The sequence below is a fragment of the Neoarius graeffei genome, chromosome 22 (genome assembly GCF_027579695.1).
Source record: "Neoarius graeffei isolate fNeoGra1 chromosome 22, fNeoGra1.pri, whole genome shotgun sequence".
Taxonomy (NCBI): Eukaryota; Metazoa; Chordata; class Actinopteri; order Siluriformes; family Ariidae; genus Neoarius; species Neoarius graeffei.
Window position 1 is genome coordinate 48,691,101 of NC_083590.1, and position 17,561 is coordinate 48,708,661.

Below are 17,561 nucleotides of genomic sequence, written 5' to 3' on the forward strand. Positions count from 1 at the left end.
GAAACACCTTAGCTCGGCTGAAATCGAACCGAACTGGATTTCTCGTAATCGAGCTACGCGACCTAGATTATGCGATTGTAGCCGAGCTACTTAGTTCATGTAAACCCTATCGAGCTACGTAGTCGAGCTACTTACTTCAGCACTGCCCCTTCCGGAAGTGACGAGTGACGAGACCACAAGCGGGAAACAACAGCCTCGGTCGGCATGACAACAGTAGTAGTAGCGAGCAGCTTCTCTCTCTCGATGTTGCTGTCCTCGTCATCGTTCTTCTTGTGAACACGGAACTGATAACTTTGTTTATACTTTTGAATAGCTCTTCTTCATGACGACAACCGGAAGTGTACCAACACGATGGGGCGTGTAGCGCCACCTGTGGCTCGGGTGCACAATGTACCTCACACAATAGCTCGATTTCCTTGTGTGCATGTAGGATTGGATTTCTCTGGCACCCCTGCTGGGACCCTTAGCTCGATTACCGACAGTAGCTCGATTTGGATGTGCATGTAAACGCACTGAATGATGAAGTGGATTATTTTTCCAGTAGCATCACATCCCAAAGGGTCTCCTTCCTGTTCCATGATAGCAGTTTGCCGATGCTAACAATATTTACTGACAGTACCAGTCAAAAGTTTGTACACACCTACTCATTCATAGGTTTTTCCTGTATTTTGACTATTTTCTACATTGTACAGTCCCTCAATTATTGACTGAACACACCTGGATTCAGTCACTCAGTTCCATTGGTCTGACTTATCCAAGCCTTTGTATCCTGCACTGTTTATCTGGTTTTGACTTTGTTTTTATTGTTGGATTTTCTTCTTTTGCCTCTGCCTTTGATATCCTGTTTGTGCCTTGCCTGAACCTTGCCTGCCTGTTGATTCTGCCATTGTCTCACATTTTGGATTTGTCTGCCTGATTGCCTAAATAAACACTTTTCTTGCTTTTACCTCCGTCTTTCGCCTGCATGCCTGACAGATTACTTCACCATCATCATGGATGTATCAAATGAAGACAGCAGGCATGCTGCGTTGTCCACACAGGGTTGTCTTTGAGGAGAACAGTAACAATGTTTGGGTGAACAGTGACTGCAGTATGGGAGAAGGGCGGTGACTTTTGATCACAGTCCCAAAGGGGTGGAGGTTGGTGAACAACTACTCACCATTAAACAAGGGAGGAGACAAGTTGCAAGATATGCTCTCAAATTCCGCACACTTGCAGCAGGAAGCGGCTGGATTGAGGCTTCCTTAAAAGTTGCTTTTTGCCAAAGTCAAAATCCTGAGATATTCATCAAATTGCCATGTCAAGATGATCAAGTCTCTCTCTACTCTCATGCTGATGTCTCCTTTCGACTTGACAGTCTACTCAGGAGTTGACCATCACTGCATACTCCCACACACATCTCAAGTGTCACAGAGAATCCAGAGCCCATGCAGACCTCACATACCAAGTTAAACCTTTCAGAACGTGGGTGCAGGCATAGACAGAGGCTGTGCTTCTGTTGTGGAGACTCTACACACCACATGTCAAGTTGTCCTTCTTGTCAGGGAGGCTCCAAACCTACAATGATGGCTAAGAGAGCCTCAACAACTTCAAGCCCTCTCTATGTGAATCCATTTAGTTCTCTCTCTCACCAGTCATTCACATTTGATGTGCAGATAAAGCTCTCAGAATCTGTTTGTTCTTTCAGCCCTGATGGATTCTGGAGCTGTGGAGAATTTAATTGAGAGTGACACCCTGCGGAGACTGCAAAGCCCCACACTACCACTCCAACAACCCCTTAAGATCAGGACCATTGATGGTGGACTTATTGGGAGTGGCATAATTACATCAAGCACTAAACCCCTGAGTGCACTGCACTATGAAACCATCTCATTCCTAGTCACAGTAACCAAGAACCAACCCATTATTTTGGGTTTCCCTTGGCCACAACAGCACAACCCACAGATTTCATGGCTGGACAGAGAAATACTACAGTAGTCCAAACCTTGCATCCAACATTATCATCATGTTCACAAACTCACAGTTGCTTCTACCTCAGTGGAAAGCCCTGAAGTCACAACCACTGCCAACATTCCAGAGAGTTACCAGGAATTCATACAGGTGCTCAGTAAGGGTAAAGCCAGTGGGCTCCCTCCCTACAGACAGCAGGACTGTGCCATTGAGCTACTTCCTGGCACCATGCCTTCTCACCATTGCATCTACCCACTATCTATCTTCAAGCAGAAGTCTATGGAGCATTATATACAGGAGGTTCTACAAGAGGGGTGCATTCATCCCTCCACATTGCCTGCTTCCGCTAGTTTATTTTTTATGGAGAAGAAAGGAGGGGGGCGGCACGGTGGTGTAGTGGTTAGCACTGTCGCCTCACAGCAAGAAGGTCCGGGTTCGAGCCCCGTGGCCGGCGAGGGCCTTTCTGTGCGGAGTTTGCATGTTCTCCCCGTGTCCGCGTGGGTTTCCTCCGGGTGCTCCAGTTTCCCCCACAGTCCAAAGACATGCAGGTTAGGTTAACTGGTGACTCTAAATTGGCTGTAGGTGTGAATGGTTGTTTGTGTCTATGTGTCAGCCCTGTGATGACCTGGCGACTTGTCCAGGGTGTACCCCACCTTTTGCCCGTAGTCAGCTGGGATAGGCTCCAGCTTGCCTGCGACCCTGTAGAACAGGATAAAGCGGCTACAGATAATGAGATGAGATTTTTTATTGAAAACATTGTTCGGTGATACTGATTTCAGAATCAGCACTAATGCCATTGTCTCAACATAAAACAGTACAAATCAAGCCTTCTATTGAGTTTTTTTTTTAAATATCACATTAATGGCATTTAGCAAATACTCTTTTCCAGAGTAACACACTCAGAGCCACCTTGGGAGCAGAAGTTAGGTGGCAAGGGCAATTCAGTCGTTCCTGCTGCTCTAGAGAATTGAACCAGCAACCTTTTGAGCTCAAAGCTGCTTCTCTAATCATTAGGCCATGGAAATATGCAAATCATATGCAATCATACATATTTGTATGTTTGTGAGAAACAGAGGACTCCTGCATTCCACACTTAGGTCATTTAGTAAAAAGTATATGCATTCTGGACTGTGAGTTGGCCTAGTGGTTAGTGTGTCCACTTCTCAATCAGGAGATCATGAGTTCTACTTGTGGTTGGGTCATAACAAAGACCATCATAAAAATGGTACCTACTACCATCTGGCAAGGCACACTGCGATACAGATGTGAGTAGGGAAGTCAAACTCTTGTGGTTACCAGAGGACTAGCCCCCCTCTGTAACCCTAGCTGTACAGGTGAGAGGTTGAGGGCTATCGAAATGGAGATCGGCACTGCACCCATACACCTTAAAGGGGAACTGAAGGCAAATTTTTTTATTATCAAAATTCTATTTCTCTCATTTTATAAAATGTAGGAATGCATTTCTGACAGCTATTTTATCACTGCTATAGCAAGTTATGAGTGTTTGAAATATGCTATGTAATATATCAGAACGTATGTCAAAACAATGGCTGTAAACGAGATTCGTTGAGACCTGCGCGAGACTTTGTAGGATGGAAGTAAAACGTACAGCGGAAATCAAAGTCACCAACATCTGCCAACGTTGTCAAAAGACGCACGCGCCCTCCTTCGAATGCTGACGTAATCAAGCCGGAAGATTTCCCTGTGTCCGAAATCGCTCCCTACTCACTATATACGGCACTATATAGTGTGGACGCCATTTTGTAGTGCTGTCCGAAACCTTAGTGAGGATTATGTGGGAAATGCGCTCAGTATAATATGTATTTAATCACAAAAATACATGCATGTATTTATTATTTTGAAAACCCACCAGCTGCCTGATCTGGCACGTTTTAATTATGCGACAGTAATGACGTAAATACCAGCGCGACGGACTAGTGCTTATCCTGTCGTCTTTCCAACTCTTCTCTACTCCACGTTGGTTCGAAGTCGTATGGAATAATCTCCATCACTGATGAAGCTGGCAAATTTCGAAATTGATCTAAATTGGAATGATATGGCGATCTGGCCACTGTTACCCCTTTTCCACCAAATCAGTTCCAGGGCTGGTTCGGGGCCAGTGCTGGTGCTGGTTCACAACTCGTTCAACTTGTGAGCCAGTTGAGAACCAGTTTGCTTTTCCATAGCTCACGGTGCCACGTCATTACGTCACTGTATACGTCATTACGTCGCTGTATACATCAGTTACATCGCTACGTTTGCTTAAACCTTGGCGCGAATATTGAAGCAAAAACACGAAAGAAACAGCAGCAGCAACAACAACAATAATAATAATGGATGACTTCACGTTTGTACAGCTGCGGCTTCTCGCCGCTTAAAAATGGCGATCTTTCGCGGTCTTGTTATTGTTGTTGGTCTTAACAACTCCGCCCCCCCACTGACGTAAGCGGTTCTTTCCTCTGGCCCAGCAGAGAGTTGGTGCTAGCCTGGAACCGGTTTTTCTGGCCCCAGAGCCAGTTCTTTGTCAGTGGAAACAGAAAACCCGGTTCCAAACTAAGCACTGACCCCGAACCAGCCCTGGAACTGCTTTGGTGGAAAAGGGGCATGTGTAAACAGTTTTCAAAATGGCGGTGCTGACACTTCATGTTTGAAGTCTCGCACAAGTCTTGTGAACATCGCGCAGATAAGCGATGTCTGCTGTGGACCATATGAACTACATTCAACATGGCTAAAAACCGAAAAGGCCGGTAAGTGTAATATAATACTGTATGCCAATATGAGTCACGATATAAGGTTAATAAAACAGAAAACGTAATTGAATAACATGTTAATTAAGAAATAAAGCAAGTTTAAAAATGACTTCAGTTCCCCTTTAAAGAGCTGGGTAGTACTGGGACAGGAGACTGCCTGGGAAGACTAGATTCTGACGTGAGACGGACCTTGACTTGATATGCATTCTGAGCTCAAACAGATGTTGCTTGGTAGTCTGGCTCATACTTCCTTACTTTTTTGTAGGCTTGCATTCACTCTTCAAAGTCAATTAATCACATTTGCAAATAAGCATTATGAGTAAGAGTCTGGTTTGCAGACAGGAATGAGTAACTGTCATTCTGACTCATCAGTCAACTGGAGAAGTGAACAGAAGGGGCGTGTTTGTGTGGTGTGGGGTGGTGTGGGGTGGGGGGGATGTTTCTCACTACTGTTACTGTATTCTGTATTATTCTGCCCACTGCTGGTTAATACCAGTAATACACTTCACACTGGTTTTTTTTTTTCTTCCAGTCCTACCTACTGCAGTTCCACATTTACTGACAAACACAAAGGGGAAATTCTTCTGTTTAAAAGGGATTTTTTTTTCTTCCAGAACAGAGCTGAAAGCATGCACAGAGCAGTGTGTCATGACAAACTCTAATTACAAAACAGAACAGGCTTGAGGCTTACTTTCCGACTAGACGTAAGCTTGCACAGGAAGCTAAATGTTCGGACGAAAGCATTGCCTCCAACCTCTTCTTTATCCTCATCCCTTTCTCCTTTTGTCTCTCCCCTGACCTCCCAACGAAGTGAGGACAGCTCACGGTCTAGACTGAGACAAAGAAACATAAGTGTGTTGAAACATTTAAAAATGATCTGATTTTTTTTTTTATGTAAAAAAAAAAAAATCCCCTAAACATTTCAATTGCAGACAGTGTATTCCCTTGTTTAAATGATGTTACACATTTACGTTGGGGTAAAACTAAAATATTCAACATGACACCACCCAAGGGATTGGGAAAAAAAATAACTGAAGTAGTAGTGCTCTTCTTGCTTCTACTACTGCTACTCCTACTCTTTCTCCCACTAAGAATCCCTCTCCTGTTTCCTGTCCCCTACTCCTAGTGCTCCACCACCTCCTCCTACTACAGGGGTTCCTAAACTGGGCTTGTTTGATTTTTAAAAAAGAAACTCACAATCTCCTCTTTCGTTTCACAAATTCATACAAAGGTGGATTTTGTGTGCTATTATTTCGGAATGTTACAAGACATAACATTCAAACATTCTTCTTCTTCTTCTTCTTTTGGCTGCTCCCGATTAGGGGTCGCCACAGCATATCTTTCGTCTCCATTGCTCCCTGTCTTCCACATCCTTCTCTACCACACCTGCCACTTTCATGTCCTCTCTCACCACATCCATGTATCTCCTCTTTGGCCTTCCTCGTTTTCGTGTGCCTGGCAGCTCCATCCTCAACATTCTCCTTCCCACATGCTCTGCATCTCTTCTCAGGATGTGCCCATACCATCTCAGTCTCATCTCTCTTAGCTTAATTCCCAAGCTCTCCACATGTGCTGTCCCTCTGATGTGCTCGTTCCTTATCCTGTCCAACCTCCCATCGCAAACCTTAACATCCTCAACTCCGCCACCTCCAACTTTGCCTCCTGTCTCTTCATTAAGGGTACGGTCTCCAATCCATACATCACAGCTGGTCTCACTACTGTCTTATACATCTTACTTTTCACTTTTGCTGGGACTTTCCTCTCACAAATGACTCCCGAAATCCTTCTCCAACTGCTCCACCCTGCCTGCACTCTCTTTCTCACCTCACTATCGCAGCCCCCATTTTCCTGCACATAACATTCAAACATGTTGCATGTTAAATTAAGTGGACATTAAGGTGGTCCTGAAATGTATGCGAAAATTTTTTTTTACCAAAACATTCCGACCACCCTACCATTTTTTTACATAGGCTAAAAGAAGGCAACAAGCAAAATTTCAGGAAAATTGGTTAATATTTCGAGGTGCCACACGAGGTTGCAAATCGGGTTAAGCCATTAACATTAGTTGGTGCGTAGACTGTTGCAGAGAAGATCTCAAACCCCCAAAAAGTCACAGTTCTAGAGGGAATATGCCACTTCTATGAAAAAGAAGAGGCAGGAAGAGTTTATAGACTGATAGAAGGTTAACTTTCATGCACTAAGGGGTTCTTAAACAATGAGCACTGATCGTAATATGCTGATGAAGTTGTGAACGGGGCGGCACGGTGGTGTAGTGGTTAGCGCTGTCACCTCACAGCAAGAAGGTCCTGGGTTCGAGCCCCGGGGCCGGCGAGGGCCTTTCTGTGTGGAGTTTGCATGTTCTCCCCGTGTCTGCGTGGGTTTCCTCCGGGTGCTCCGGTTTCCCCCACAGTCCAAAGACATGCAGGTTAGGTTAACTGGTGACTCTAAATTGACCGTAGGTGTGAATGGTTGTCTGTGTCTATGTGTCAGCCCTGTGATGACCTGGCAACTTGTCCAGGGTGTACCCCACCTTTCGCCCGTAGTCAGCTGGGATAGGCTCCAGCTTGCCTGCGACCCTGTAGAAGGATAAAGCGGCTAGAGATAATGAGATGAGAATGAGAAGTTGTGAACATTTTTCTTTCTATGTTTTTCAGATGGCTAGCAACATTAATACAAGTAGTACCGGTGGTGCAAAGCACAAAACCAGAAAGGACAATTATGTTTGGTTAATTGGTCCCACTTCCAAGGAACTGTCTGGGAGAAAGCTTCCTTCTGCTAGGGAAGTCCTTAGTGTGTTCTTTTATCTCCACAAGATACCAGAATACCGAAGAGTTTAGAAAATCACAGACAAGTAATAGCTATTGTTACTTTGAACACAGGAAGTTATATTACTGTATTGTTTGTATTAATATGAAACAGTTAATAAGCCACATTATTTTATATTGTGTCTTGAGTGAAAACTTTAATGGCTTTGTGGCACCGCTAAACATTGTTCAATCTTAACCAAATTTCACATAATAACTTCTTTTAGGCAATGTAAAAAAAAAGGTAAGGTGGTCGTAACAAAATCCTAAAAAAAAAAAATTTGGGGACCACCCTAGTGGACATGCTATTTTGGTCTTTTCGCTATCTTGCCACACTTCAGAAATAAAAATGCACAAATTTCTCCATCCATCAACCTTTGCTAGCTCCTCGAGAACATCAAGTGACTGAGTCAGTGGAACAAGAGAAAATGAACATGAAATAAGAAAATAAAAAGATCTACCGAATATGAATTTACAATCATGAAGCTAAAAACAAAACACTGAAAAACAGAGAATATACTTGTGTGCAAGACTTCTATTACTATTACTTGTACTCCTCCTTCTCTTACTACTATTACTACTACTACTAACTCTACTACCACTATCCTACTACTTGTATGACTACCTCCATTAATCCTAGCGATATCCTAGTAGAGCAATTATCGACAGTCCATAATTATCAACACCTTTTCAGATTTACCAATAAAAAAAATTACAAATTTTTTTTTTTACAAAGGTGAGTTTCAGTTACAACAGTTATTATTGGTTAATTAATCAACCGGAAGACCCGCCTCACCCTTTGATCTTATCGTCTGATGACGCAGCTTGTTACCTGAGATGGAATTTTTTTAGCACGGTCAGCAATTTTTTGGAAAACCCGGACATTATCATCGCAGGTAAGCATAGTGGAAAGATCATGGACATGTTTTTACTGATCAAATTCACCGATATTTCATGATCTCCTCGTCGAAACCTACTTTGTTTCTCACGCTTTAATTTGACAGCCGCCATTTTGTATCTAAACGCGCGTTTGAGAAGTCACGTGAGGTGTCGATAATAGTGATCACTTTCACCGGTGTCCACCATTATCGACACCCTGTGGAATTAAGGGACATTTACAACTGTTATGGATCGATCTTTGTGTAACATTGTTGAAGTAGAACAATGAAGTACTTTAAAAAAATATAAAAGTGCTGTGATTTATAATAATTTTTTTTTTCTGATTCATAACAGAATGGAATGTTTATAGAGTATTTGGAATCCGATTGCAATAAATACAATTAGACCAGAATTAAATTCTGAGCATATAAAAAATTACATGCTTGAAATATTCAGATTTTTCTATTCCATTCAGAATTTTTTTGTAGTTTGCTGTAAATATCTACCGCATATTACAATATTATTGTAAGACATTTTATATTTTGGTTCAAAGAATGAGATGCGGGCGGCACGGTGGTGTAGTGGTTAGCGCTGTCGCCTCACAGCAAGAAGGTCCTGGGTTCGAGCCCTGGGGCCGGCGAGGGCCTTTCTGTGCGGAGTTTGCATGTTCTCCCCGTGTCCGCGTGGGTTTCCTCCGGGTGCTCCGGTTTCCCCCACAGTCCAAAGACATGCAGGTTAGGTTAACTGGTGACTCTAAATTGACCGTAGGTGTGAATGTGAGTGTGAATGGTTGTCTGTGTCTATGTGTCAGCCCTGTGATGACCTGGCGACTTGTCCAGGGTGTACCCCGCCTTTCGCCCGTAGTCAGCTGGGATAGGCTCCAGCTTGCCTGCGACCCTGTAGAAGGATAAAGCGGCTAGAGATAATGAGATGAGATGAGAATGAGATGCAACCTTTGACCTGGATTTTCATGTGGTTACAATGTTAACTAGACCGGACAATTCCCCGGGGGAAATTGTGAGAGGATGCAGTGCGCGAAGCAATTCGGTCACGCATGTTCGCTGGCCGTGAATGTGTGACCTGCTATGAAGCTACAATGCCATGATTTGTGTGTGTGCTTGAGACAGCAGCCCCCTCCCCCCTCTCTGCTCCCTCACTGGCCCCAGTCGGCATGGCGACGGGCCTGAGCAGGAGCGTTAAGACACACACACAAGATTTTGTCAGGTGTCTGCTGTTTTTTGCTCAGGACCAGGCCTCGAACAACGACAAATAACTCGACAACGAAAGCAGCTATTCACAAAATTCTTTCACAGTGAGTGCTAGAAGGGTCTCCTGAATAAACTGATGTAATTTTTTTGTCTGTAGTGTTAAAAATGAGGACCCTAGAGCGAGTTAAAAATGAGTGACTTTTCTGTCACGTTTATAATGGGTGTCAATGAGGCCTCTCGGCTGCCCTCTCCTCAGTTTGAGGCTTCTCATTCAAAAACTGTAAATCCTATCGTTTAGGTAGACACATTGTGTGAATCAGGACAAGTTTTACTACTACTTTTGAGAAATTTATGTCTGTAGAGTGAAATTTGTGGCTGAAACCACAGTTTAAGCGAGAAAGTTTGAGCTATTTTTTCAAGCTCTCTACACTTTAAGTAAACGAGCTCCACTGGTGTGTAACGCAATAGACACCCATTCAAAAGCCGGATTTTCTCCCGGAACCCACATGGCGTTTGAGCCGGGACTGATCCGAAAGTGTAGAACCTAGCAGAAAAGTTGAATGCCACATCCACAGAAGAGAAGTTTTCCTACGTTTTAGAGTTTGAATCACGTCTCTAGGTGAAAGCATGCCAGAGCAGCGGATGTTTGAAAAAGTGCTTTTTTTTCAATTAATTCCATAGAAATGAATGGGGTTTTTTTGGGCGATTTTTTCGCGACTATGTCGCGAAAAAATCGTATTCTGTAGAGAAAAGTAATAGCATAGCGAGTCCGATCAAGCCGCACGTTTTGATATATTGTTTGTCTGTGTGCGACGTACGGTTATTGAGTTATTCGAAATTGAAATTTGCATAGGAATAAGAAGAAGAAGAAACACGTAGAAGAACAATAGTTGCAGTGCTTTGCACTGCAACCTATGGGCTCCCCTAGGGGAGCCCATAGGTTGCTGTGCAGCAGCACTGCATCCTAATTACCTGTTGACGTTTATTGTTAAACTACAAAACTAGAAATTAATACGAACAACAACGAATGATTAACAAAATGTGATCTACGAAAATACTTAGAAAGTGGGTAGAAAGCGGAACAAAAAGATTTTCTGACGCAGGTTAAACATTATCAGTTCATTTGCTTACAAACATTAGAATTACTTCCTCATTTACGTAAAACACCCACATCCATATATTTATATAAAAGATATTTTGTACTAAATATAAGTCTATGGAAAACAAATGTTAAATAAAAACTATATTTTGTTAACTTAATACCACATACCGATTTTTTTTTTTTAATTATAAATAATCATCTGGATGTCGATAATTGTCGAACGGTGTCGATAACTGTGGACAAAGGTGTTGATAACCGTGGAACGGTGCCACATGATCTGATTCGCTAAGTAATCGGGAATCAGCTCATTTTTTTTTCCAGTGGAAGTTTGAGTCATGCACAATTTACGTATTGAAAGTCTTTTCTACTTTTGCAACGGCCAAAAGATCGTTAAGGTGCCGATAACTGTAGCCGCCGCTCTAATTACCTCTTATCCTACTACGGATACTACTACTTCTAGTCCTACTACTAATACTACTACCTCTACAACTACTACTATTAATACTATGACTATTATTACCTTTGAGTTGAACCTCCACCTTGGTAGTACGGAGCACTTTCTGCATCGTTATCTGGGAAGACAAGATATATTACGTAATATAGAAAACAGTCTCACTTTAATAAGCAGAATTTGCAAGATAAAAGCTCGGCACACTTGTCATTTCTCAGTTTCACACAGAGCGTTTCTGGTTCCATAATGTGTTTGAGAGGAACTTTTGGGAATAATGAAATGTTTATGGGAAATGTTCAAAAAGGTCAGAAAGGAGTTCATAGGAAGAGAAAAAGAGGATCGAGAGCTTACACACACGCACACACAGACAGATTACCTTACCATAGCAGTATGAACGAGGACGAGGACGAGGAGCAGAACTTTTGGAGTGTCTCACCACACAAAGGCTTGGAGCTGAGACACTGCAGCAAAACATCTGACTTGCCTGCTCCTAAATTTACAGTGCACGTCATTAACATTAAACCACAGCAGTAGTGAATTCTGAAATCTGATTGGTCAGAAGGTCATTAATTTTCAATAACAGTGTGGGTCTGACCAAACTCAAGGCAAGGCACAGGTTTATATTAATACGATCATTGTAATACATTATTGTTTCTATCGTAACAGCTAATTCACAGGAGGTTGTGAGCCTAATAATTAATAAACGTATTAAAAATGATGTATTATTATGGCAAAATGTAACTATCAAATGGATAAAAAGTGTTATTCTTATAATAAATAAAAAAAAATGTACTCCCACGTACACTACCATTCAAAAGTTTGGGGTCACTTTGAAATGTCCTTATTTTTGAAAGAAAAGCACTGTTCTTTTCAATGAAGATCACTTTAAACTAATCAGAAATCCACTCTATACATTGCTAATGTGGTAAATGACTATTCTAGCTGCAAATGTCTGGTTTTTGGTGCAATATCTCCATAGGTGTATAGAGGCCCATTTCCAGCAACTCTCACTCCAGTGTTCTAATGGTACAATGTGTTTGCTCATTGCCTCAGAAGGCTAATGGATGATTAGAAAACCCTTGTACAATCATGTTAGCACAGCTGAAAACAGTTGAGCTCTTTAGAGAAGCTATAAAACTGACCTTCCTTTGAGCAGATTGAGTTTCTGGAGCATCACATTTGTGGGGTCGATTAAATGCTCAAAATGGCCAGAAAACTGTCTCGACTATATTTTCTATTCATTTTACAACTTATGGTGGGAAATAAAAGTGTGACTTTTCATGGAAAACACAAAATTGTCTGGGTGACCCCAAACTTTTGAACGGTAGTGTAAATTGCTGTGGTATAAAAGGGAAAAACACTTCAGGTTAAGTTAATAATGTGAAATTGGATTCATTCAGGTTTTTTTTTCTTTTCAAATGCATCATTCTGTGACTTTTAAATGTAGATAATAATAATAGAATAATGGCAAAAATAACATCCAGTTAAATCACTAAACCAGGGGTTCCCAAACTTCTGGACAAACATCCCTAAATTGATTTGAATTTTTTGTGACCCCTAAGTTTTCTACTGTAACATTTGAACATTTTATTCTGTCAGTAATTTACACTCACAGGCTACTTTCAAAGGAACTTGTTCTTGATTCTAAGATTCCTGTTCTTGGCTGGCAGGAGTGGAACCCAATGTGGTGACCTGCTGTTGCATGCTGAGATACTTTTCTGTTCATCACAGTTGTAAAGAGTTGCTATGATTTACTATGTCCTTCCTGGCAGCTCAAACCAATCTGGCCATCTTCCTCTGAACTCTCTTATCAACAAGGCGTTTGTTTCCACCCACAGAACTGCCCCTCATTCAACTCAATGTTTTTTTTTTTTTTTTGCACCATTCTGTCTAAACTCTAGAGACGGTTGTGTGTGAAAACTCCAGGAGATCAGCAATTTCTGAAATACTCAAACCAGTCCATCTGGCTCAAACCAACACCCATGCCACAGTGAAAGAAAGTCATACATGTCAACCTATACGGAATGTCCGTATTTTATACGGATTTGATTCAATCAACGTAGTATAAAAGCGTACAAATAAAGTTATACGGATTCTTTAAAAAAATTTCAATATTTATTTAGAGCTATAATCAATTCCCACGATGATAAAAGAGCGCATAACATTTACAAACGTACTGTACACCACAGACAGCCAGTAAAGAGTCTTATGAAATCGCGTGTTATCTTGTGGTAGCGAGACTTCGTTCCACTTTTGATCATGCACACACCGCATTGCGAGAATCCCGCCAACCGTGAAGTCATAGACATATAGGGGAGAGGGGGGTAAATTGAGCCAGTGGGTAAGTTGACCCACCCCCTGTATTAAGGCACTGGTACACCTTTAGAGTCATGTGATCAGAAATTCTACAATCACCATTCATTTGCTGTTCCATGTGAAGGAGAAATGTCCATGCTTGCGTGGTAAGTATGTTTTTTTCACAAAAATACATTTTTTGTTTGTCAAAGTAAATTTTTTACACATCAGATATAAAGGGTATTTTGCTAAAAGCAAATTTATCAAGGTCTAAAAACATATATCATACATGTTGATGGTTAGCTAGTGTATCAAATCATGGTGATAATTTAGCTAAAGATTAGCCTGATTAGCCAGAACAGGATGTTTTTTCCAAAATGGTGACTGTGGGGTAAAGTGAGCCAGTTGCCTTGGGTCAAATTGAGCCACTGGTTCAACTTACCCCACCTTGAGCCACTAGTTATTTTAATCCTAAAAAGTCTGAAAATGGCATTTGTACGATTTCTATGACTTTAAATGACCTTTATATTGTAAACATTATAGCTATCATGCCAAGAACATATAAAAGGAAGACAAACTGGGCCTCAACACCTCTTGAAGAGATGGAGTGAGCTGCTGCTGAGGTCAAGTCTGGAGGGTCCATAAGAGCAGTTGCAAGAGAGAGAAAGATTGACAGGTCGACTCTGCACTTTTTCCACAAAGTGATGTGCTGAAGAAGTTACCTCAACCTCAAAAGGCAGGAGGAACTGCACGGAGGCAACAGCACTTCATATTTCCTTGTAGCGTTGAAGGTTGGAATGTGGAATAATTAGTTGTTGAGTAAGAAAAACAAAGCCTTGTTCAATAAAGAATGTTAGGTCAAGTTAAAGAATTTAAAAAAGTTAAAGAAGTTAGAAAAGGTTTTGCATACACTGTTGTTATTTTTGTGTCTGCACTGTATTAAAATATTTAGAACAATACCCTTGCATTATCTATTTATTTATTATTTTAAGTAAAGCTCGAGTTTTACACGAGAAAAGCTGCATTGGTCACTTTACCCCCAGGTGGCTCAATTTACCCACTTAGATGGCTCAACTTACCCTTAAGGTGGGGGAAGTTGAGCCATCACACCACTTTTTTTTGATAAGTCATTTTTTCATTATCGTTTGTCATAGATACATACTTGTCATTTCTATTTACAGCACACATCCTGGACTATATGAGGGTGGTTTTGTTTTTGTGCTATAACATTTTTCCTTGCTGAGAAGACAGCATTAGTAAGAAATGGCTCAATTTACCCCACTCTCCCCTAAACATAGACGCCACCTTCTGCGTAGAATCATACGTCATCCTTGCCGCCATATTGGATGTGGCAAAGTGGAGATTCTTCAACCGTCTCTGGTATAGCGTCTAGACAGTAGCCGAGAATAAAGATGCCTCATTCATGTGCTGCGTTTAACTGTACCAACAGGTTTACCGTCCAAACGAGATCACATGGGATTACCTTTCACAGGTGAGACTGGAAAAATACTTTTCATTGTATTTGGTCATTATAACGTAATTTTACGAACAGATTTTCCTGACTTTGTGGCTAATATGAAGTCTCGTGCATAATAGCCGCTCGGTGAAACCTGTCTCTAAACAACGAAGTATTTCCTTCGTAACTACGCTGATAACACTTTGTGTTTTTGTCAAACATTGGAGCTTTGTATTCATTCTGAAGGTTTATTGTTATTAATATTGAATAAAAAGTAACTGGGATATATCATTGTTAATTATCATTCAAATTTTAGGTAAATTATTTTAATTTGCATCTTATACAGGTTTTATAAGGGAAATACGGATTTTGGAGGTTGGTTATACAGGTTTGATTGACCAAAGGTTGACATGCATGGAAAGTCACACTTTGAGATCACAATTTTTCCCATTCTGACGGTTGAACATTGTGAACATTAACTGAAGCTCTTGAACTGTATCTGCATGATTTTGTTCATCAAGGGATCGGCTGATTAGAGAACTGCACAAAACAGCAGGTGGATGGGTGTTCCTAATAAAGTGGCCAGTGAGTGTACATACTGAATGTGTAATGCAATTGACTAAAAAAAAAAGAAAAAAAAGGAATATTCTTCCCGCTGACTTTCCAGTCATGTGAGCAAGGTGAGCATGAGCTTCAGCATGAGCATGCATTTCTTGATAGCTTTTCAAAAAAGAGTTACGAAGTACAGTGGTGCTTGAAAGTTTGTGAACCCTTTAGAATTTTCTATATTTCTGCATAAATATGACCTAAAACATCATCAGAATTTCACACAAGTCCTAAAAGTAGATAAAGAGAACTCAGTTAAACAAATGAGACAAAAATATTATACTTGGTCATTTATTTATTGAGGGAAATGATCCAATATTACATATCTGTGAGTGGCAAAAGTATGTGAACCTCTAGGATTAACAGTTAATTTGAAGGTGAAATTAGAGTCGGGTGTTTTCAATCAGGTGTGAGTGGGCACCCTGTTTTATTTAAAGAACAGCGATCTATCAAAGTCTGATCTTCACAACACGTTTGTGGAAGTGTATCATGGCACGACCAAAGGAGATTTCTGAGGACCTCAGAAAAAGCGTTGTTGATGCTCATCAGGCTGGAAAAGGTTACAAAACCATCTCTAAAGAGTTTGGACTCCACCAATCCACAGTCAGACAGACTGTGTACAAATGGAGGAAATTCAAGACCATTGTTACCCTCCCCAGGAGTGGTCGACCAACAAAAATCACTCCAAGTGGGTCTGTTTTGCTGTATCTGGGCCAGGATGGCTTGCCATCATTGATGGAACAATGAATTCTGAATTATACCAGCGAATTCTAAAGGAAAACGTCAGGACATCTGTCCATGAACTGAATCTCAAGAGAAGGTGGGTCATGCAGCAAGTCAACGACCCTAAGCACACAAGTCGTTCTACCAAAGAATGGTTAAAGAAGAATAAAGTTAATGTTTTGGAATGGCCAAGTCAAAGTCCTGACCTTAATCCAATCAAAATGTTGTGGAAGGACCTGAAGCGAGCAGTTCATGTGAGGAAACCCACCAACATCCCAGAGTTGAAGCTGTTCTGTATGGAGGAACGGGCTAAAATTCCTCCAAGCCGGTGTGCAGGACTGATCAACAGTTACCGCAAATGTTTAGTTTCAGTTATTGCTGCACAAGGGGGTCACACCAGATACTGAAAGCAAAGGTTCACATACTTTTGCCACTCACTGATAATGTAATATTGGATCATTTTCCTCAATAAATAAATGACCAAGTATAATATTTTTGTCTCATTTGTTTAACTGGGTTCTCTTTATCTACTTTTAGGACTTGTGTGAAAATCTGATGATGTTTTAGGTCATATTTATGCAGAAATATAGAACATTCTAAAGGGTTCACGAACTTTCAAGCACCACTGTATGTTTGAAAGGACGCGTCTCTTTCCGCTGTCACATGCCTAGTTTCGGAACCCCTGTCTTAACTATTTTGTTGTGTACAGTGACTTTGGCCTTTGTCTGTCTCAGGAAAAAAGACAAGAGTGTAAACAGTGTACAGCATTCACATACACACCTCCAGTGGTGAGCAGAGATGTGGCTGTGTTTCAATTCCAGCTTCTTCCTCAGTAAGAGAGGACAAAGAGCCCTCACAAGTGACGGTCCTGCGCGTGTCTCGAGCTCTGCAGCAGCTCAGAGCACCACCCAGTACCAACGCCATCTCCTCCACGTCCAGATCTTCCAAACTGACACTGGCAGTATGAGAGAGAGAGAGAGAGAGAGAGAGAGAGAGAGAGAAATGAATACAGTTGAGGAAATAATTATTTGATCCCTTGCTGATTTTGTAAGTTTGTCCACTGACAAAGAAATGAACATTCTATAATTTTAATGGTAGGTTTATTTTAACTGTGAGAGACAAAACATCAAAAAGAAAATCCAGAAAATAACTTCATATAAAAGATATAAACTGATTTGCATTTATTTGAGTGAAATAAGTATTTGAACCCTCTAGCAAACAAGACTTAGTATTTGGTGGCAAAACCCTTGCTGGCAAGCACAGCGGTCAGACATCTCTTGTAGTTGATGACCAGGCTTGCACACATGTCAGGAGGAATTTTGGTCCACTCCTCTTTG

The 17,561-nt window shown here is 41.3% G+C and overlaps 1 protein-coding gene across 1 annotated transcript in view; it reads right to left on the reverse strand.

Annotated features, from left to right (window-relative positions):
• Positions 1 to 17,561, reverse strand: part of LOC132870324 (uncharacterized) — a 75,690-nt gene that overhangs the window by 35,135 nt on the left and 22,994 nt on the right. The window contains exons 4-7 of the mRNA XM_060903955.1: positions 17,005 to 17,179; positions 11,526 to 11,634; positions 11,214 to 11,265; positions 5,392 to 5,533 (exon numbers count right to left, since the gene is read on the reverse strand). Coding sequence (XP_060759938.1) covers positions 5,392 to 5,533; positions 11,214 to 11,265; positions 11,526 to 11,634; positions 17,005 to 17,179 — 478 coding nt within the window. The remainder of the gene's footprint in view (positions 1 to 5,391; positions 5,534 to 11,213; positions 11,266 to 11,525; positions 11,635 to 17,004; positions 17,180 to 17,561) is intronic.